Below are 23,201 nucleotides of genomic sequence, written 5' to 3' on the forward strand. Positions count from 1 at the left end.
TTCAGCAGGTAGGAGATATGAAAAGAGAAAGCCAGCTTGATTGGCAACCCATTCATCACATACATAGTGCACTGTAGTAACTCACTCAGCACATCCTCTTTTTAAGACAGATTCTTAAAAACAACCTCTAGCTGAGGTTTTGTCATTTATCTTGTATTCCTTTGTAGCTGGTGACAATACTTTTTGATAAAGCTTGTGTGAAGCATCTTGGGACATTGGAATGTTGAAGTGACTGTTATAAATGAAAGATGTTGTTGGCTCATTAGATAAGCATCACGTTATGAATCATCGACAAAGCCAGATTATTGTAAAGTTTTATTCAAAATATTACAGTGAAAAAAGCCCTCATCCTTCCTGATCAATTAGACGTTGTCTTGTCTCCATCACTATTTCATCCATTATTTCCGGCTTCAGAATATCTTTGATCTGTAATAAGATCAAAAACAACATGGGCATATAGACCTTATACACAGTGAGCACATCTTTGCTTCAGTGGTAAAAATCTTAAAATCAGGTAATCACGAACCTTGCTGGATGCAAACCAATGCAAGATAAGAATGCTCAATCTCTTAGGGATCTGGATATACCTGATCAAGCAAAAACTTTTATGGTTTATAAAAACAGCCCCAAAAAAACACATTACTGACATGTAATAAAACAGATACATAAAATCATAGAATCCCTTCAGCACAGAAAGAGGCCATTTGGCTTATCAAGTCTGCACTGACCCTTTGAAGTGCCTCTCAAACCCCATACCCCAGCCCCATAACCTCGGAGGGGTTTATTTTGCAACCAATCCTTGGAATGTGGGAGGAAATTAGAAGAAACCCATGCAGACACGGAGAAAAGTTGCAAACTCCACACAGTCACCCAAGACCGCAATCAAACCTAGTCCTTGGCACTGAAAGGAAACAGTACTAACCACTGTGGCCACCCCTACCCAGGAACATTTAAAATGTATTCTCCCTTGTCAACTACTGACAGACAAAAAAAGGTAGACAGTAACTTCTCAATCAGGAAATAAATTTGTACATAGTGCTAATCTATAAATTACAATGACTGACTATGCATGTGTATCCATCCTCCATTACTGCAAGTGCTGCTTTTAATGTAGCAAATACATTCACAATATTATTTAAAATGACATTTGAAGTAGGGGTATTAAGTATTTAAACAGTACTATCTCAGTAACTTTAAGCCAGAAAGAATGAAAACTACTAATAGATGTGCAGAAATTAGACTCAACTTTCTCCAACCATGAAACAAGTGCAAAGATTTTGTTTTAAATTTCGGATTCTTCAAAGCTGCTCCATTTTAGAAACATTACCTGTTGATGCATTGAAGCTTCATAGCAATACAGAATGCTGGTGTCATACAGCAACAGCTTGTGAATATTCAGAGCAATGATGCAATTGCGGAGTCGTGCGATCACCTCTCTGTCTGATAAAGGAACTGGCTTGATCAGAAACAAAAGCAGGAGCAATGACATTACTATTGTGTGACATACAAATGTGCAAGTTAGGAATAGGAGAAAGCCACTTGACCCCTTAAGCATGCACCATTTAACAAGATCATTCTTCTGATCATCACCCCAGACATTTTCAAGGCCCTTGTTTGTTAAGGATCTGTCTTTAAAAAATACTTAAGACTCTACTTCAAGAATTATAAAGTCTCTCAACCCTCAAAGAAAGAATCACCTCGCCTGTCTTAAATGGGTAACTCTGATTTAAATCTAGAACTCTGTCTCTACAATTATCTGGGGAGAAAAATTCCAATAGGACAAATTCTAGTAATTTCAGTGTTGAATGCATCTCATGTTCATCTGTGTCCCCTAGTTTTAGTCTCTTCCACAAGGGGAAACATCCTTTCACCATCCACTGTGTCAAGTTCCCTCTTAAAGTTTCAATAAGATTCTCCATCTTCCAAACTCCAACTTTCATCCCCAACCCTTCAGCACTAACTTGGTTCCTCACCTCCAGGTTAGTCACAAATCCTCCTGCCTCATCGTCCTTCTGCTCAGTAAATGGATAAATCCAGATGTAGCCATTATTCCCAAGGATGATGGCAGCTCCACAGGGCAGGTTATGAAAGTGAGTCTTGCGACGTTTTACGAGTGAAGGGGATACCTGGACCAACGTTCCCTGGCCCAGCTGACCGAAGAGATTAAAGTTGAAGAAGAAAGAAAATGGATAAGGAGTCTCCTTTGCACAATGGCAAGTTCCAACATAAATGTAAAATACAGGAGTACTATAAGTTGTTGTTACAGTGGGATCCCTGAAACCAATTTACAGCACCAATCAAGCTTCATAGAAAAGGCTCCCTATATACAATTTCTGCATCAAGTCTACAACACATGCAAAGAGCATTCAACTTAAATCTGCTTTCCCAGTAAACCTGCAAATATTTCTCCTTCAATTATTTACTCAATTAAAGCCTATACTAGAATATGTATCCACCCACCTTACCGTCAAGCCATTCAATGCAAATCCTAACCACTGAACTGTATAATTCTTTTCCACTTGTCACTTCTGATTCATTTTAATCACCTCAGATCTGATCCATTCTAAGTATTGGCTGTGTACATGCCCAGTACGTTATGGGAAATCAAAATGGGCATTTTACACAACAGAAGTGTAGGGGATCATCCAAAAATCACTGCACTGCAGCTAATACTCCTTTAATTGCTGACCTACACTGGTTTCCAATCCAGAAATACATCAATGTTAAAATTAATGCCTTGCATTCAATGTCTCCAGGCCTTGTCCCTTCCCATCTTTAAGACCCTCAACCCTACAACCCTCCAAGATATCTGCACTCCTCCTTCTATGAATCCTCAAATGTCATTGCTTCACCATCAATTGTCATGCTTTCAGCTGCCTAGACCCCAAGACTAGAATTGCTTCCCGAGATTGCTCTCCCTATTTAAATCCTTTCTTGACTAAGTTCTGGATCACTTGCCCTGATATCTCCATATCACTCCAGTGAAGTACCTTGACAAGGGTTTTACTAAAGTAAAATGTGCTACATGAATAGAAGCTTTTAAATACCTGAATTTCTTTCTTCAAAATTGAGAAAGAAGCATTAGAAGTTGTATTACCTTGCCATACTTCAGACTCCTGGTGTGCAAGGACAGAGCACCATCTGCAAACACAGCCTGTACCTCTGCCTGAATATGTGCTAAGGAAAGTCAACAATATGTAAAGAAATTAAAAAGGTGCTGATCAGATCATAATTTAACTGAAAATGAACGACTTCCTCTTGTTCTTGTGGATGCCACATTTGATATTGAAGGATTCAAATGACATCATTATTGGTTCAGCCAGACAATATTCACTGATGGAAGTCACTTTCACTTGTGTTGAAATCTTTTCAATAATTCTGCATTTTCTCTCTCTTCCCAATGGAGTCTCACATCAGTGATCACCAGAGAGATAGATAAGACACAGGGACAAACTGGCAACAGAAAGCTAATGTCACTTACGTGTAGCATTAATCTGAGACTTTTCCTCTGCACTAAGTTCGCAGATAGGATTGAGGAGAAAATAAATTAAAATCAGTTTGAAAATAAACAAAGCTGTCCTCTTCTTAAAATGAACTGACTTCAATAATATTTATGCATTTCTTAAATTAGCATGTTTTTCATAACCCATTTCCCATTGAGCAAAAGCTCTTTAAGGTCTGAAAAGATTATATTCCCTATATAGCTAATCAGGCGTTTCTGGCAAACAGCAGCTCTGGAGAAATTGTATCCTGCAGTCACAATCTCAACTGAACAGGAAAATGAAGCATCCAGGTCCATAATTTACTGAGCAGTGTCACATCTCTCCAGGAGTGCCCCACCAAGGAAACTGCCCCAAGAACTCTATGTTACTCAGTTTAAAAAAAAGGATACACTGATCAAGTCTCCTTCTTGCAGATAATCCCTCATCATCAGTTCGTCCTCTGCAGATCTTCTTCTCTGTAAGTAGTCAAAGGTTATGTAAGAAGATGAGAAATATTTGGACAAGTAGCCTGCTTCAGCACTGATAACCCACACACAACATTTAAGATAGCCTTGGATTAAGAAGCAAGTCTGAACCCATTGTCCTGACCAAATTAAAGACGAATAGAAAGAGATATATAAAGAGTATGGGGCAGCACAGCGGCTCAGTGGTTAGCACTGCTGCCTCACTGCCAGGATCCCAGGTTTGATTTCAGCTTCGGGCAACTGTCTGTATGGAGTTTGCACATTCTCCCAGTGTCTTTGTGGGTTTCCTCTGGGTGCTCCGGTTTCCTCCCACAATCCAAAGACGTGCAGGTTAGGTGAACTGGCCATGCTAAACTGCCCATACTGTTCAGGATGTGTAGATTAGGTGCATTAGTTAGGGGCAAAATATAGGGTAACAGGGTAGGGGAATGGGTCTGGGTGGGTTACTCTACAGAGGGTCGGTGTGGACTTGTTGGGCTGAAGGGCTTGTTTCACACTGTAAGGATTCTATGATATCTGGGTTGCTTGCTCGTCTTCACTGAACTGCACGGCATCCACAGTCCATAACATATTCCACTCCAGAAATGTTGGAATAAAAATCCATGTTGACGGGGCTGAACTGGATCACCGTCTTTCAGATTAGTAATTAAACCCAGGCCTTATCTACCCTCCCAAAATATCCCACCTCAGTAATTTGAAGATGGCTTAGGAGTGTTCTAGACAATATCTATTCTATAAACATCACCAAGACAGATTATCCAGTTAATATCACACTGCTGTTTACAGCCGATTGCTTCATCTTAAGTGACTGCCAAGTTCTGGCATTCCAACAGAATTATATTCCATCAACTGTAAAGCACAGTGGGACATCCTGAGAGCCTGAAAAGTGCTACAGAAGTTAAGTATTTTTCCTTCACTTACCAGTTCACCTCCAGGAAGGTTAACAGATGATAGAAGCAGTACCGAGTCCAGTCTGGCGTTGGTCTCCACTTTCCATCGCTTCTGTTGCACCTATAATTGTTCAGGAAGGTTCAGTTACATTGCTGCATGACTCAAATTCAGCCTCTGCCGTTCTTCAGGCCAAGGGATTCTTAAAAAATATCAACAGAAAAATTAACATCAATCAGCTCTTTATAGCAGCAAGATATCTTGCATGCAGAGAAAGATGGCCGAGCACTTCACATTGTGCCGTGACAAAATGAGGGATTAGTAGGAAAATTAAAGCAAAAATACTTTTAAATTAAGACGGAGGACAGGCATGAATTGGTTACTGAATGACAGAGCGAGAAAGGGGTCCCATGCTTAAACAAACAGCTAACAATAGTAAAAATATCATTTAAGAGTTAGCCAGTCACTTGACCTGCTCAGCTAGACAATAAAATCATGACAGATCTGACTGTAGTCACAGCTCCACATTCCCAACTTGTCCTAATGACTAACAAAGAAATTGGCGTGTAACAGTTTATCTACCTCTGCCTTAAAAATACTCAATGACCTCACCTGCACCATTCTCTAGGGTCGAGAGTTCCACAGAATGATTTGGATATGAATACAGGAGGTATGGTTTGTAAGTTTGCAGATGACATCGAAATAGGTGGTGTGGTAGACAGTGAAGATGTTTATCTTGGAGTACACAGGATGTTAATCAGATGGGCCAATGGGCTATGGAATGGCAGATAGAGTTTAATTAAAATTAATGCAAGGTGTTGCATTTTGGTAAGGCAAACCAGGGCAGAACTTGTACAGTTAATGGTAGGGCCTCTGACATGTGACTTTGTAGAGGTTTATAAAATCATGAGGGGCATGAAAATGCTGAACAGCCAAGGTCTTTTTCCCCAGGGCAAGGAAGTCCAGAACTAGAGGGCATAGGTTTAAGGTGAGAGGGGAAAGATTTAAAAGGACCTGACAGGCATATTTTTCACACAGCGGGTGGTGAGTAGAAGGAAATGAGTTGCCAGAGGTGGTGGTGGAGGCTGGTACAATTACAACGTTTGAAGGCATCTGGATGGGCATATGAATAACAAGTGTTTAGAGGCAAATGGGCCAAATGAGACTAGATCAGTTTAGGATATCTGATCAGTACGGACAGGTTGGACCAAAGAGTCCGTTTCCATACTGCAAAACTCTATGCCTTGCAACCTTTTGAGAGAAAAAAAATTCCCTATTCTTAAATGGGAGACCCTGATTTTTAAGCTGCATTCCCTAGTTCCACTCTCTCCCATAAAACAGAAACACCCTTTCAATATCCACCTGTCAAGTGTCAATCACCAGAATATTAATTCAGAGAACCAACATTCTGGCAACTTGGTTCCAAATCCCACGGTGAATGGTAGAATCTGAATTCAATCTGGAATTAGGTAACAAAACTATCTGGTTCACTAATATCCTTTAGAGAAGAAAACCTGTCACCCTCACCTGGTCTGGCTACATGTAACTCCAGACCCGGTGGTTGAATTTAAACTGGACCCTGGGCAATTTGGGATGCTAGCATTGATAGCCCAATCCTATTTGTCCTTGAGAATGTAGTGGTGAGCTACCTTCTTGAATAGTTGCTGTCCACTTGCTGTACGTTGATCCACAATGCCAGGAGGGAGGGAATTCCAGGATTTTGACCCAACGACTGTGAAGGAACAGCGATGTATTTCCAAATCAGGGTGGTGAGCAGCTTGAAGGGGAACTTGCAGGTCGTAGTGTTCCCATGTACCTGCTGCCATTGTCCTTCTAGATGGAAGTGGTCATGGGTTTATAAGGTGCTGTCTAAGGATCTCTGGCAAATTGCTGCAGTACATCTTGTAGATAGTACACACTGCTGCTACTGAGTGCTGGTGGTGGAGGGATTGAATGGAGATGTGATACCAATCAAGCGCATTGATTTGTCCTGGATGGCGTCAAGCTTCTTGAGGGTTGTTGAAGCTGCAGCATCCAGGCAAGTATATTCCATCACAGTCCTGACTTGATTTAGGGATGCTGGTGTTGGACTGGTGTGTACAAAGTTAAAAATCACACAACACCAGGCTAGAGTCCAACAGGTTTAATTGGAAAACTAGCTTTTGGAGCATTGCTCCTTCCTCGGGTGGTTGTGGAACCTGATGATGGAGCAGCATTCCAAAAGCTAGTGTTTCCAATTAAATCTGTTGGACTATAACCTGGTGTTGTGTGATTTTTAACATTGACTCCTGACTAGTGCCTTGCAGATGGTGGATAGAGTTTGGGGTGTCAGGAGGTGAATTACTTGCCACAGTATCCCTGGTCTCTGACCTGCTCTTACAGCCAATGCGTTTATATGGTAAGTCCAGTTGAGTTTCTGAGTTATCATTGAGTCAATGATACCCCAAGGGTGCTGACAGTGGGGGATTCAGTAATGGCAATACCATTCAATGTCAAAGGGCGTTGGTTAGACTGTCTCTTAGTGATGGTCATTGGTGCGAATGTTACTTGCCATTTGTCAGCCCAAGTCTGAATATTGTCCAGATCTTGTTTCACTTGAGCACAGACTACTCAGTATCAGAGGATGCACGAATGGTGCTGAACACTGTGCAATCATTGGCGAACATCCCCACTTCTGACCTTATGGTGGAGGGAAGGTCATTGATGAAGCAGTTGAATATTGTTGGGCCTACGACACTACCTTGAGGGATTCCTGCAGAAATGTCCTGGAGCTAAGATGACTGACCAGCAACAACCACAACCATCTTCCTTTGTGCCAGCTATGACTCTAACCAGCGGAGTGTTTGCCCATGATACCCATTGATTCCAGTTTTGCCAGGGCTTCTTGATGCCATACTCAGTGAAATGCGGCCTTGATGTCAAGGGCTGTCACTCCCACCTCCCCTCCCCTCTGGAATTCAGCTCTTTTGTCCATGTTTGAACCAAGGCTGTAATGAGATCAGGAACTGAGTAACCCTGGGGAAACCCAAACTGGACGTCACAAAGCAGGTTATTGCTGAGCAGATGCCCCCTTCCATCACTTTACTGATGATCGAGAGTAGACTGATGGGGCAGTAATTGGCCGGGTTGGATTTGTCCTGCTTTGTGTGTGCAGGACATACCTGGGCAATTTTTCACATTGTTGGGTGGATGCCAGTGTTGTAACTGTACTGGAAGAGCTTGGCTAGGGGGAGCAAGTTCTGCAGCACACGTCTTCAGTGTTATCGCCGGAATGTTATCAAAGCCCATTGCCTTTGCAGTATCCAGTGTCTGCAGCCGTTTCTTGATATCACACGGAGTGAATTGAATTGGCTGAAGACTGATATCTGTGATGCACTGGAGGAGCCCGACATGGATCATCCACTCGACACTTCTGACTGAAGATTGTTGCGAATGCATCAGCCTTATCTTTTACACTGATGTGCTGGGCTCCTCTATCGTTGAGGATGGGGAAATTTGTGCAGCCTACTCCTCCAGTAAGTTGTTTAATTGTCCATCACCATTCACATCCAGTTGTGAAAGGACTGCAGAGTTTCGATCTAATCTGTTGGTTGTGGGATCATTTAACTCTGTCTATCACTTGCTGTTTATGCCATTTGGCACGCAAATAGTCCTGTTTGGTAGCTTCACCAGTTGACACCTCATTTTTAGGCATGGCCTCCTGCACTATCCATTGACCCAGGGTTGATCCCCTGGATTGATGGGAATGACTGAATGGGAGATATACCAGACTATGAGGTTACAGATTGTGCTGGAGTACAGTTCTGCTGCTGTTGATGGCCCACAGCGCTCATGGATGCCCAATCTTGAGCTGCTAGATCGGTTTGAAGTCTGTCCCATTTAGCACGGTGATAGTGACACACAACACGATGGAGTTTTTCTCAATGTGAAGGCAGGACTTTGTCTCCACAAGGACAGTGTGACGGTTACTTTTACCTAGACTGTCATGGACAGATGCTTCTGCAACTGGCAGATTAGTAAGGATGAGGTCAAGTTTGTGTTTCCCTCTTGTAGGTTCCTTCACCAACTGCCGCAGACCCAGTAGAGCAGTTATATCCTTTTAGGACCCGACCAGCTCGATCAGTAATGCTGCTACGGAGCCACTCTCGGAGATGGACACTGAAATCCCCACCCAGAGTATATTTTGCACCCTTGCCACCCTCAGTGCTTCCTCCAAGTGTTGTTCAACATAGAGGAATACAGATTCATCAGCTGAAGGAGGACAGTACGTGGTAACCAGTAAGAGGTTTTCTTGACCATGTTTAACCTGAAGTCATGAGACTTCATGGAGTCCAGAGTCAATGCCAAGAACTCCCAGGGCAACTCCTTCCTGACTGTATCCCACTGTGCCGCCATCTCTGCTGGGTCTGTCCTGCCGGTGGGATAGGATATAGCCAGGGATGGTAAAGGTGGCATCTGGGGTGTTATCTGTAAGGTATGATTCAGTAAGAATGATTATGTCAAGCTGTTACTTGACTAGTCTGTGAGACAGCTCTCCCAATTTCAGCACTAGCCTCCAGATGTTGGTAAGGAGGACTTTGCATGGTTGGCAGGGCTGTTTGTGTTTTTGCCACTACCTTTTCCAGTTCCAAGCTTGATGCCAGGTGGTCCGACCAGTTTCATTTCTTTGTGACTTTCTAGCGATTGATAAACTGAGTTGTATCAGTTGTATCAATACAAATTGCTAGGCCAATTCAGAGGGCAGCTGAGAGTCAACCGCATTACTGTAGCTCTGAAGTCACACATAGGCCAGATCAGCTAAGGATGGCAGATTTTCTTCCTGCAAGGGACATTAGTGATCCAGATAGGTTTTTCTGACAATTGACAATGGTTTCATGGTGATCAGTCAACTCTTAATTCCAGATTTTTTTTTATTGAATTCAGCCATGGCGGGATTCGAATCCAGGTCACCAGAACATCAGTCTGGGTTTCTGGATTATTAGGTAAATGATAATACCACTAATACTCACCAATATTCCACATATCTGTAAAAATACTATGCTTTTAAACTTCATTCTCTTTGTGATAAACAACATCATAACTTTGATTCAAAGAAATAAATCTTAAGACCAGTTAATGGAATAGAGAATATATGCAGGGATGCATGGAATTTGTGGAGTAGCTTGGGGTCTACTAATTCACAAAATAAAGGTGTTTCACAAATTTCTCACTGGCTGGCAAAGACTGTTGAGTTCAATCACAAATATGCATGCAAAAGTAAAGAAACTAGACCCAGTCACACAAGATATATTCCAACATAAGATATATTCCCAGCAAAATCAAATTTTTCTAAATCTTATTACATCTTTCAATACATTCTTTTTGGTTTAACTTCACCATCCTTGCCTTGTAATATCATTCTTGTCTATACTGAAAGTAATAATCTTCATCAGGATGCTCTTCTTAGTTGTGATTCCCTCGTTTTTAAATCTCTTCCCCATGCGGAACAATTTTCCGGGGTCAGATTTTGCTAGATCCCATCTCCATGTTGAATACACAGCACATCACAGTTCCAGTAATAAGGTCCACTCATTTCGTTGTCAAATGTGTGCATAAAATTTCAAATTAGTATCCCAATGCTAGTTAGATATCTTATTATCATGCAGATAGTTTCAATTGATTAGCTTCATCCAAAAACACTTTGTTTGTCCTGTTTTAAGTGCATTGTCTTCCCAGTCGCTAAAACAGTACTGCAGTTCTCTCAATTTATTAAAGGATATGTGTATTTGAAATGTTAAGTTTAGTTTCTTAATTCTTTCATAGGATGTGGGTGTCATTGACAACGTCAGCATTTGTTGCCTGTGACTCAAGTGGCTTGCTGGGCCATTTCAGATGGCAGTCAAGAGTCAACTTACTAAATTGATGTAGGCCAGGTTTCTTTCCTGAAAGGACATTAGTGAGGCAGATGGGTTATGGCAACATTTGATGGTAATTTCTGGATTTATCACTTAACTTCAAAATTCCACCATTTGCTGAAGTGGGATTTGAACCATACCCCTACGTCCCCAAATTCTTAATATGGCTTCAGAATTACTAGTGCAGTGTCATGATCTATTGTCATTATCTCTATTATCTCCCCAGCTCTGCAACTTGAAACAAACCGGGTGATTTTGAAAACTTACCTCTGTGATTCTGCCCACAACGACATCCCCAACTTCCCCGTTATATCTAATGAAATAAGAATTCAAATTGACAGAATTAATAGACTGTGTTTGATGACATATACTGGCTTCCACTGCAATGTAAAGTTTAAATCTTCCATTTTTTGTGTTTAAATCCCCTTCCCAACTCTAAACTACTTCAGCCCAGGAATTCCACATTCTACCAGATGTGGACTCTGACATAGTCCCCTGTTCCTTATGTCCCACCAATGCTGCCTATGCCTTCACCCATCTAGCCCTTCAAATCCAGATTTACCTTCTGAAACGTCTCCACCACTCTCCTCTTTTAAGATGTTGCTTAAAAAAGAAGCCATGCAGTCAGATTTAGAAAAACAAAGAACATTTAAAAGTAAACTAGTCACAACAGAAGTGAACCTCCACAAGTGAAAACACAACCAAAGCAACTGTTTTGCTGCTGGCACATGACAGTGATAGAAAACAGATCAACAAATGTGAACCAAATGTATTTTGATATTTGCACTTTCATTAATTGCTTAAAATAATCTCTCTCTCAGATCAAATATTTGTCACTGCTCTAATAGCCTCTTCTTTGGCTTAGTTGCAGATTGTATCTCATTATGTTCCTGAGAAACATCTTGTGATGTTCTAAGTTTTGTAATCGAAGTCATTTTATGTTCCCGGTTCAAATACAAAGCTCTTCTAAATTGTCACAAAGTCATGGGTTTATGGCTTTCGTAGTCAATTGGATGAAACTTTAGTGTTTCAATTTTCAGCTCACCAGAAAAATCCTGCATCCCAAACTAGTGAAAACAAAATTTGGTACAGGTAGTCACCCATAAACAGCTGTATATAGACCATGGCCCCCAAAGAAGCTTTGTATTGGTAATATGCCTTGAGTTAGCAATGTCACTTGCAAGTTAGAAGATTGTGGGCTCAAGTCCCTATCCTTCTACACTGACCCATTCCATGTTAAGCAGGTTTATTTGGAAGCACTAGCTTTTGGAGTGCTGCTCCTTCATCAGGTAGCTGTCCAACATCGGCTCCTCCACACCATTCACTGGCAGTCCAGTGAGGGTATAATAATGCTGGAGGTGCCACCATGTTATCACTGATTTTTTAAAAATGTATTTATTCATTTGTGGGATGTGGGCGTCACTGGCTGGCCAGTATTTACTGCCCTGTCCCCAGCTGTCCATTGAGAAAGTGATTGTGAGCTGCCTTCTTGAAGTTTCTGTGGGTCAACCCACAATGCCAATAGGAAGGGAATTCCAGGATATTGCCCTAGTGACAGTGAAGGAACAGCAATATATTTCCAAGTCAGGATGATGGGTGGCTTAAGGGAAACTTGAAGGTGGTGGTGTTCCCAGATATCTGCTGCTCTTGTTCTTCTAGGTGGACGTGGTCATCAGTTTGGAAGGTGCTGTCTGAAGATCTTTGGTGAATTTCTGCAGTGCATCTTGTAGATCGTACACACTGCTGTTACTGAGCGTAAGCAGTGGAGGGATTGAATGCTTGTTGGTATGGTACCAATTAAGCAGGCTGCTTTGCCCTGGATGATATCAAGTTTCTTGAGTGTTGTTGGGACTGCAGTCATCCAGGCAAGTGGGGAGTATTCCCTCACACTCCTGACTTGTGCCTTGTAGATGATGAATAGGCTTTGGGGGGAGTTGGAATGAGTTACTTGCTACAGTATTCCTAGCCTCTGACCTGCTACAATAGCAACTGTGTTTGTGTGGTGAGTCCAATGAGTTTCTAGTCAACGATAACCTCCATGATGTTGATAGTGGGATGTTCAATGATGGTAACACTTTTGAATGACAAGGGGCAATGGTTAGATTGTTTCTTACTGGTGATGGTCATAGCCTGGCATTTGTGTAGCACACAAGTTACTTGCCAATTGTCAGCCCAAGCCTGGATATCGACCAGATCTTGTTATATTTGAACGTTGACTTCAGGTGGCTGGCATTACTGCCTCACAGCGTCAGGGATCTGGGTTCAGTTACAGCCTCAGGTGACTGTCTGTGTGGAGTTTGCATGTTCTACCCATGTCTGCATGGGTTTCCTCCATGTGCTTCAGTTTCCTCCCACACTCCAAAAGATGTGCAGGTTACGTGAAATGGCCATGCTAAATTGCCCACAGTGTTCAGGGGTATGTAAGTTAGGTGCATTGCTCATGGGAAATGTATAATAATAGGGTAGGGAAATGGGTCTGAGTGGGATACTCTGCAGAGAGTCAGTGTAGACTTGTTGGACCAAATGTCCTGTTTCCACACTGTGGGGATTCTATAATGAACTACTTCAGTGACGGAGGTGTCACAAATGGTGCTGAACATTGCTAATGACTGCGCAAATATCCCTACTTCTGACTTTATAATGGAAGGAAGGTCACTGAAGAAACAACTGAAGATAGTTGGGCCTAGGACACCATCCTGAGGAACTCCTGCAGAGATGTCTTGAAGCTGAGATGACTGACCTCCAACAACCACAACCATCTTCCTACATGGCAGGTATGATTTCAACCGCTAGAGTTTGCCCCCAAATACCCATTGATTACAGTTTTGCCGGTGCTTCTTGATGCCACACTTGATCAAATGCAACCTTGATATCAAGGGCTATCACTCTCACCTCACTTCTGGAATTCAGCTCTTTTTGATGAAAGTTTACTCGCTAAGCTGGAAGGTTCATTTTCAGACATTTCATCACCATACCATCAGTGAGCCTCCGGTGAAGCGCTGGTGTTATGACCCATGTTCTATTTAGGTGTTTAGGTTTCCTTGAGTTGGTGATGTCATTTCCTGGTCTTTTTCTCAGAGGGTGGTAGATGGGGTCCAAATCGATCTGTTTGTTGATAGAGTTCCAGTTGGAATGCTATGCTTCTAGGGTTTTGTGTGTGTGTCTCTGTTTGGCTTATCCTACGATGGATGTGTTTGTTGTAGTCAAAGTGGTGTCCTTCCTCAACTGTGTGCAAGGATGCCAGTGATAGCGGGTCATATCTTTTTGTGGCTAGTTGATGTTCACGTATCCTGGTGGCTAGTTTTCTGCCTGTTTGTCCAATGTAGTGTTGGTTACAGTTCTTGCAAGGTATTTTGTAAATGACACCTGTTTTGCTTGTTGTCTGTATGGGGTCTTTTAAGGTCAATAGCTGCTGTTTTACTGTGTTGCTAGGTTTGTGGGCTACCATAATGCCAAGAGGTCCGAGTAGTCTGGTCATCATTTCCGAGATGTCTTTGATATAGGGGGAAGTGGCTAGGGTTTCTAGGCACGAATTTTCACAAAACCCATTCAGCTCTTTTATCCATGTTTGAACCAAGGCTATAATGAAGTCAGGAGCTGTGTAGACTTGATGGAACCCAAGTTGGGTTCCCTGAAGACCCCTTCCATCACTTTACTAATGATCGAGAGCAGACCCATTGGGCAGTAATTGGCCTGGTTGTGTTTGTCATGCTTTCTCTGCACAGATCATACCTGAGCAATTTTCCACATTATTGGGTAGATGCAATGCTGGGTAGATGTTTAAACATGAGCCCTACTGAAAGAATCATGGGGGTGGGGCACGAGTGGCATCGTCTTTCAGATTTTAATACAACCACTGCTTATGAAAAGGGAATCAAAATCGGTTTTAAGATTTGCTCTTTGCTTGATGACCAAATGCACAGACAATAAATGTTCAGGACTTGCCTGGTTTGAAGTGGCTTGACACATATCAACTTGTTCACTCTTTCCACAGCTCCAGCAACTGATGCAATTAGCTTGTCATCTTCCATGTAGGTACCATGACCTCTGAAAAAGACAAGACATATACTGTAATGAAAGTACACCAAAAAGTTACACACCCAAAGCAGGCTAATGGATATCTTTTCAAAACAAAAACGTTCAGCACTGAATTTGATTTTTTTTTGTCTACTTCTGTCACCATTGTATATTTTGGCTAGAACAAACGGATCAATCTCAGATTTAAAGTTATTAGCTGGACAACCATCTGCTATATTTAGTGTTTCCTAACTTCTAATTGCCATGGCCTTAATTTTAAAGAGTTGGTAACGTGTGGCACTGAAAAAGCACATAAAGTCAGGCAGCATCTGAGGAGCAAGAGAGTCGATGTTTTGGGCCTAACTCTTCTTCAGGGCTGGCTGTCAGTCTGAAGAAGGGTTATGCCTGAAACATTGACTTCCCTGCTCCTCAGATGCTGTCTGACTTGATGCGCTTTTTTCAGCACTTGACTCTCTGGTATCTGCAGTCCTCATTTTCTCCTCCTCTGATTTTAAATATCATGTCCACTTAGGATAACTTCTCTGTATCAAACAAACCCCTCTCATACACTTTCTAGGTCACTGATTCCCAACGGATATGTCACTTGCCACGTGGTGAATTGATATTGAGTATTATGTTACACTAAAAATTGAGTTGTGGTAATACACTCTGGATGCAACTTAGTTTATTTTCTGGTGGTTTTCACAAAAAAAATTGATGTACCTGAGCAACCAACAGTGTTGCATGGGTGCAATAAGGGCCAAAACGTACACTGCTGGCTAACAGGGCAGTGCATGAAAAGAAAATCATCTTAATAAATTTGTTGAAGAAAGCAGTATGACCTGAAAAGGAAGGTTACGAGAGGTTGGCCTTGGGCCAAGTCTCCAAATCGAGAGCGTGGTGCTGGTAAAGCACAGCAAGTCAGGCTTATGCTCGAAATGTCGATTCTTCTACTCCTTAGATGCTGCCTGACCTGCTGCACTTTTCCAGCGCCACATTCTCAACTCTGATCTGCAGTCCTCACTTTCTCCAAGTCTCCAAATGCTGTGTTCAGAAATGTCAGGCAAAGTGCAAGTAAAAATCAGAGCACAGAAGCCAATACTGTAAAGACATGTGATGACTCTTTTCCTCTCCACATCTCCTAATATAGCAATTGTAATAAAAGTTTGAAAAACCTTTTTAAAAATAATCTTGAGCACATGTCAAAAACCAAGACCAATTAAAAGCATGTCACCACCGCTTTTGAGATTGTGTACAATGCAGGTTACAGTGCAGGAAATTCACTTTTGAGGTTGTAGAATGGCTGTGGCAGGTTTACCAGTATCAATTGCTGATGGTCAAAACCTCAAAACTAAAGTTTCCTACAATCACTACAGTGTGGAAAGGGGTCATTTGGCCCATTACATCTACACCAACCCTCTGAAGAACATTCCCACGCCCCCATCATATCCCAGTAACCCCACATTTATTATGGCTAATCCAGCTCAGCTGCATGTTTTTTGGACTGTTGGAGGAATATGGAGCATCTGGCAGAAACCCATGCAGCAAACATGCAAACTCCATCCAGTCACCCAAGGCTGGAATTGAGTCCATGTCACTAAGCAGCAGTAGTGCTGACCACTGTGCCAATTATTTTATTAAAATTGCATTTATTTTGTATTGCAGCAAGTGTTGAAATATCAACAATCAAAGAAAGCCAACTCAGGGTGAAACTAAGTCACCCTTATAACTATCTATCTATCCAAACTCTGTTAACGTATATAAGACACTTGTTAGATCTTAGCTGGGTGCCACTTTAGGAAGGCTATGAACGCATTAGAGAGAATGCATAAGCAGTTTGCAAGAACACTTCCATGGATGAGGAGCATCAGTAACAAGGACAGACTGGAGACTGTGGAACTATTTTCCTTGGAGAGAAAGCAGCTGAAATGAGATTTGGTAGAGGTTTTTGAAATCAAGAGCAGGCTGAAGAGGGTAGATAAGAAGAAATTGTTCCCATTTTTTGAAAGGAACAAGAACAAGAAAGCATAGATTTCAAGTGACCTGCGAAAGAAACAAGAACAAAGTGAGGAAAAGAGGTTTTCACACAGCGAGTAGTCAGAGCATGAAACGTACTGTTTGGGAATGTGGAGGCAGCAAGTTCAATTGAAGCGTTCAAGAGGGCATAGGATGGTCATTTAGATAAAGTAATGTGCAAGAATTGGGAAAAAGCAGGAGACTGGCACTAGACGATGATACTCTTGCATCCACTGTGAATGTTGGAATTCAGAAATAAAAACAGTGCTGGTAAAACTTGGCAGAGAGTAACAGTTCACATTTCGAGTCCAATACAATTCACCTTGTCGGTTTTGTCTTTCCTAATACCTAAATTGGAAGTTTCCAAACTAACATTTCTTTTTGCTTTATATATTCTGCAGCGTCCTTAGTTTTAAAAGTTAAAAACCACACAACACCAGGTAATAGTCCAAGTTTATTTGGAATCACTGCTCCTTTGTCATTAAGGCACAGACGAGACCTGCTCAGTTACTTACAGGTGTGGTAAATAAGAATAAAAGTCAAAATTCTGCGGATATTGGAAATCTGGAATAAAGACAAAATGCTGGAGAAACTCAGCAGGTCTGGCAGCATCTGTGGAGAGAAAAAATTAACGTTTTACATTCTGAAGCAATGGTCATATTGGATCTCTCTCTCCATAGATGCTTGGAGAAACCTGCTGAGTTTCCCAAATATCACTTGGATGTCTGGTGTCGAGGCTGAATTAATGAATTAATCTAATTCTATTTAAGGAAATCCGAATTTGAACGGTTTTCAGTCACTGACCGTTGATAAAATGATATCAATCTATAGGCCGAAGGTGCACAGTCTACACACATGGATTTGCTCGCCTCTGGGTACCGCTGTCACGTTTTAAAACAGCACGTTACCTCATTTTTTGAGTTAGTTTTACCTCATGAAACCGGTGTCGGTAGTGATAGTGTCGCCCGGTGATACCAGATGTTTACCGACCTCCACCGGTAAAAAGACACGCTTTCGCGCCTTCGCTAACCGAATGTCCACCGCCATATTTGTTACTGGCACACCATCCTTCAGTCACCACTTATAATGATCGCCGCCATCTTTACTATTGGCGAACAGGCATCAGCCGCCAGGTATGACTGTGGATATAGGCAAAGGATCTTCCGTGCTTATCACCACTTGGAGATGCCGGTGTTGAACTGGGGTGTACAAAGTTAAAACTCACACAACACCAGGTTTAATTGGAAGCTCCGAAAGCTAGTTGTGCTTCCAATTAAACCTGTTGGACTATAACCTGGTGTTGTGTGATTTTTTTTAACTTTGTATCACCACTTCACCATCTTTAATGCTGGCGTTGCTGACGCAACTGAATTCCTAATACTGGAAGTCGGAAATAAACAAAAATGGAAATAATGAAAAGATGCACAGAATTAACGTTTCACTTCCACAAGTTTTCGTCAGGTCGCTCAAATATTTCTCGCATTTTGTTTGTAAAATCCAGCTTTTGCCATATTTAAAAGTGATGCTGATATCGTCAACTGTACAGCCGCGAGTTACACATTATTTGGAGGTGCGGTGTTGGACTGGGGTATACAAAGTTTAAAAAAAAATCACACAACACCAGGTTATAGTTTAACAGGTTTATTTGGAAGCACCGAGTTACACAGTTTTTTTAATTTTTAATTAAGATTTCCATCATCCGCACACTGAGCCGCTAGCTGCCACCTTTAACACTGGCCAGACGTGCCCACGCTATTTCCGCCATTTTTAACACTGGCCAGACGCGCCAGCACGATGTCCGCCATGTTTAACACTGGCAAGACGCGCCAGCGCTATTTCCGCCATCTTTAACACAGGCATTCCATCGGCCCCAAATGTATCGTTGCCATGTTTCTTACTGGCAGACCGTCGAATATGGTCGCTGCTGCCGGCGTCATTTTTGTTACTGGCAGAGGTTTGTCTCCATCCTCGCGGCCTCCATGTTTGTTGTTTGTGGGCAGTCTCTGCACTTTTATTCCGTCCTTAACAACGAATCAGCCGCAGGTTTGCTCTTAGACGGAACAACCTAAGAGAGTTAGAGTACATTATTGTCGCCAGTACTTTAACGCGTTTTACAAGGTTGTAGTTGATACGATGTTTGTTTCTGGAAATGGTGGGTGCCGCCATTTTGAGTCCACAGTTAAACCCAAAACAAATTCTAAACATTACCAAACTTAACCATAACTAAGAGGAGATAGTGAGGACTGCAGATGCTGGAGATCAGAGCTGAAAATGTGTTGCTGGAAAAGTGCAGCAGGTCAGGCAGCATCCAAGGAGCAGGAGAATCAACTTTTCGGGCATGAGTCCTTCTTCAGGAACCATAACCATAACTAACTAATATAAAAGCACACGTGGTAAATTTCTGGTCTCTGGATCCATTGTTGATTAATCTTACTTCGTGGAATCCCAACGATGCGGAAAGAGGCCATTCGGCCCATTAGACGTACCATGAGCCTGCACTGAACTTAAGAGCACCCCACCCTGTCCCTGAAACCTCACATTTATCATGGCCAATGCATCTAAAGTACACATCTTTGGTCTGTGAAAGGAACCCCAACCCCCAGCACAAACTCCACAGACACACGCGTGGTCACCCAAAGACTGGAATTAAACCAGGGTCCCTGGCTGTTATGAGGCAGCGGTGTTAACCAATGGGGCCAACATCCTGCCCCAAGCCACACTTCTATTGAGGCTGAGTATATTAGTTCATCAATACCTACTCAGTGCTTTAAAAATTGCCTTAAAAAAACCTTGTGTTTCTTAAATTTAGAAATAAACATGCTTCTACTATTGTCAAAAAAAGTGACATGGGAAGGGACAGGTTCTGGAATGCACTCCTTAGATGGTATGATTCACTTGTCGGTATGATATAAGTAGAAAACTGTCAAGCAACACAGAAAGGGCAGGTGAGTGGATTTCATTGGTTGTCCTCACTGTCACCCTTTGGGTAGATTGGTGCCTCCTTAGATTCCTGTTCATGGTAATACTGGACAAGTCAGATTCCAGAGTAACATCTGGATTGATGAACCATGCCTTTTTTTAAAAAAATGAACTACAAATGCTGGATAACAGAAACACAAAACAGAAATTGCTGGAGACACTCAGCAGGTCTGGCAGCAACTGTGTCGCCTCTGAAGGAAGGTTACTGGACTTAAAACATTAACTCTGCTTTCTCTTCACAGATGCTGCCAGGTTTGCTGAGTTTCTCCAGCAATTTCTGTTTCTGTTTCTTATGTCCACAATTCTGTTCCTGTAGTGTTAATCACCAGAAGTTGCCAATGTATCTTCAATAAAAAATGTAAAATTTATTACACAACAGAGAAAAAAAACTAGAAAATCGAAAACCATAAACACCCAAAAAACTTATTTTTCCCAGCAATATTCTTTATTGGTATTCATTCCTAATGTACAGATACCTATCTTCACTGGTTTGTTATGCAACTAACAAGGCTTATATAACAAAAATCTTGACAAATTGATATTCTTTCTGTACACAAGATGAAATTATTTCAGTTACTTTATCTCCCTAACACACTGTGTTGTTATTAGATAGCTTAGACAAATGTTTAAGGGTCAAAAGACAGAAATATTATGGCACAGGTGGAGGCTATTCAGCCCATCCTGTTAGCACCAACTCCTCAAATCCACATTATTACCTCGTGTCAATCTTCTGCTCTTTCACATATCTTTGAACATTATTCTTCACCAAATAATCATCAGGTGCTCTCTTGAATGCCTCAGCTGAACCTGCATCCATCACACTTCCAGGCATTATATTCCTTCTAATGGCTGTTGCACACAGTATGGCCCGTTTATGCATATAAACTAGGAACAAGAGAAGATTGTTTAGTCCCTCAGCCTGAATGGCGTATGACTACATCTAACTTATATGTTTGTGTAAATATAAATAGGAATATTGTCTGTGCTAGGCAAAGGATTACCTATTCAAAGCCCTTCTTCCATACATCTGTATATATCTTCTAAATTGTAAATTTATACAGCATTTTTCACAATCTCAGGATATCCTAAATCTCTTCTAAACCATGATATTAGTGACTTCATTAAGGTTACATAGCATATTAATTGTTACATCCCACTTGGGATGGTGTGCTGATGATTGAGCCTCACTATTCCCCAGGGTATCATAAGATTTAATCAAAGTCTGTACCGTTCCCAATTTACCTGACTGATGGATTCAAGTTAACAAAAAACAATGGCCAGACCCCCAAAAAAATACATTGGTGTTAAATCTGGAAAAAAAGATCCTGGGAAAATCAAAAGCATCAGTCCCCAAGCCTCAGTGAGGAGACTTTCTTCTTCTAAAGACAGTCTACTGTCTGATCTTTTTCTTCGGTTTCTTTCACTTTATGGCAGGAGGCACATGGCAATTGATACAGTCTTTGTAAAGGCTTTGCATTACTGGTTAAAGGCAACAAGTCATTGCAACTGTCAGGAGAAAATAATTATGTTTAACCAGGCCTTGGTTGGTTTTCACTGAATAGCTGTAGAGACAGAGCCTGCTTCTTCCAGTCTGGAGACTTTCTGCTCTCGTACACTGCACGCATGGCAACTTTCAGCTGCCCAGGATCCGATCACAGAGCTATTGTCAAACTGATGACCTCAACTGCTCTGAATGAACAATCTGTTGCTAGCTAAATTCACTTTGTAAACAAACACTTGTACTGGGTGAAGAGGCATCTCTTCTACCTACTGTGTTTAGATAACTGAGTTACAGTAACTTGCCTTTGAAGGTATAGCATTTCCTTCCACAGTTGTTGGTTTTAAAACAAAGTTTTTAAAAAAATTTTAGTCCACAATCAAAAATAAAATAAAAAGGTGTGTTTTTTTAATAATCCCAGTTAATGTTACTGTGGGACAAGTCAGATTCAGAGTAAAATCTGGATTGATAGTTTTTTTTAAAAAAAGGTGGTCTTTCACCGAAATAAACACAAGACTGCAGGTTTTGTTTGAAAACGGTAATTTATTACACACAAAAGAAATAAAAATAAATAAACCAAAACAAAGACATCTAAATATAGCAGTTTGTTGTGCTGTTGTTTTGAAATTTTTCAAAGTACCATCTAGTCCTCAACACCAAGTCTTCTCTATTAATTAAAATCCTGGATGCAGGTTTGCTCGCTGAGCTGGAAGGTTTGTTTTCAGATGTTTCATCACCATACTAGGTAATATCTTCAGTGATCCTCCAGATGAGGCACTGGTGGTGTAGCCCACTTTCTATTTACGTGTTTGGATTTCCTTGGGTTGGTGATGTCATTTCCAGTTTTTTTTCTCAAGGGGTGATAAATGGGATCCAAGTCAATGTGTTTGTTGATAAAGTTCTGGTTGGAATGCCATGCTTCTAGGAATTCTCATGCATGTCTCTGACTTGTTCGAAGACAAACACTACATTGAAAAAACAGGCAGAAAACTAGCCACCAGGATACATGAACATCAACTAGCCATAAACAAACATGACCTACTCTCACTAGTATCCATACATACGGATGAGGAACAACACCACTTTGACTAGGACAACACATCCTCTGTTTGGACAAGCCAAACAAAAATTCCTAGAACTGAAAATGTGTTGCTGGAAAAGCGCAGCAGGTCAGGCAGCATCAAAGGAGCAGGAGAATCGAGCGCTTTTCCAGCAACAGCAGCAGGTCAGGCAGCATCCAAGGAGCAGGAGAATCGATGTTTCGGGCATGAGCCCTTCTTCAGGAATGCGTCCTGAAGAAGGGCTCATGCCCGAAACGTCGATTCTCCTCCTTGGATGCTGCCTGACTTGCTGCGCTTTTCCAGCAACACATTTTCAGCTCTGATCTCCAGCATCTGCAGTCCTCACTGTCTCCTCAAAAATTCCTAGAAGCATGGCATTCCAATCGGAACTCTATCAACAAACACATTGACATGAATCCCATTTATCACCCCCTGAGAAAAAGACCAAGAAATGACATCATCACAGGAAATGACATCACAACAGGAAATGACATCACCCACACAGGAAACCCAAACACATAAATAGAAAGCAGGCTACACCACCAGTGCTTCATCTCGAGGCTCACGGAAAATGTTACCTAGTTTTCTTAGTCCATGATTGGTTTCCCTACAGTGTGAAAACAGGCCCTTCGGCCCAACAAGTTCATACTGACCCTCCGAAGAGTGACCCACCCAGATCCACTTCCCTCTGACTAATGCACCTAACGCTGTGGGCAATTTACCTAACCTGCATATCTTTGGACTGTGGGAGGAAACCGGAGCACCTGAAGGAAACCCACAAAGACACAGGGAGAATGTGCAAACTCCACACAGACAGTCATCCGAGGCTGGAATCAAACCTGGGTCCCTGGCGCTAGCAGGCTGCAGTGCTACCCACTGTA

At 41.8% G+C, this 23,201-nt stretch overlaps 1 protein-coding gene across 1 annotated transcript; it reads right to left on the reverse strand.

The window, feature by feature from the left end:
• Positions 1 to 300: 300 nt before the first annotated feature.
• On the reverse strand, positions 301 to 18,019 carry exosc2 (exosome component 2). Its single transcript, XM_072565967.1, has 9 exons — positions 17,714 to 18,019; positions 14,695 to 14,796; positions 11,017 to 11,062; positions 4,889 to 4,978; positions 3,893 to 3,958; positions 3,098 to 3,166; positions 1,974 to 2,150; positions 1,328 to 1,456; positions 301 to 426 (listed from the first exon to the last, which is right to left on the reverse strand). The coding sequence occupies exons 1-9, from the start codon at positions 17,827 to 17,829 to the stop codon at positions 346 to 348; spliced, it is 876 nt and encodes a 291-aa protein (XP_072422068.1). The 5' UTR covers positions 17,830 to 18,019; the 3' UTR covers positions 301 to 345.
• Between the last annotated feature and the right edge of the window lie 5,182 nt (positions 18,020 to 23,201).

This window comes from Chiloscyllium punctatum, chromosome 49, assembly GCF_047496795.1.
Source record: "Chiloscyllium punctatum isolate Juve2018m chromosome 49, sChiPun1.3, whole genome shotgun sequence".
Taxonomy (NCBI): domain Eukaryota; kingdom Metazoa; phylum Chordata; class Chondrichthyes; order Orectolobiformes; family Hemiscylliidae; genus Chiloscyllium; species Chiloscyllium punctatum.

Coding starts and splice junctions, on each gene's coding strand:
- exosc2 (XM_072565967.1), bottom strand. CDS start 17,829: ATGGCGGTGGACATTCGGTTAGCGAAGGCGCGAAAGCGTGTCTTTTTA. Junction 3,959..4,888: donor ACCTTCCTGGAGGTGAACTG/GTAAGTGAAGGA, acceptor GACTACTTACAG/AGAAGAAGATCTGCAGAGGA. Junction 3,167..3,892: donor AAGAAGGAGACTTGATCAGT/GTATCCTTTTTT, acceptor GCACATATTCAG/GCAGAGGTACAGGCTGTGTT.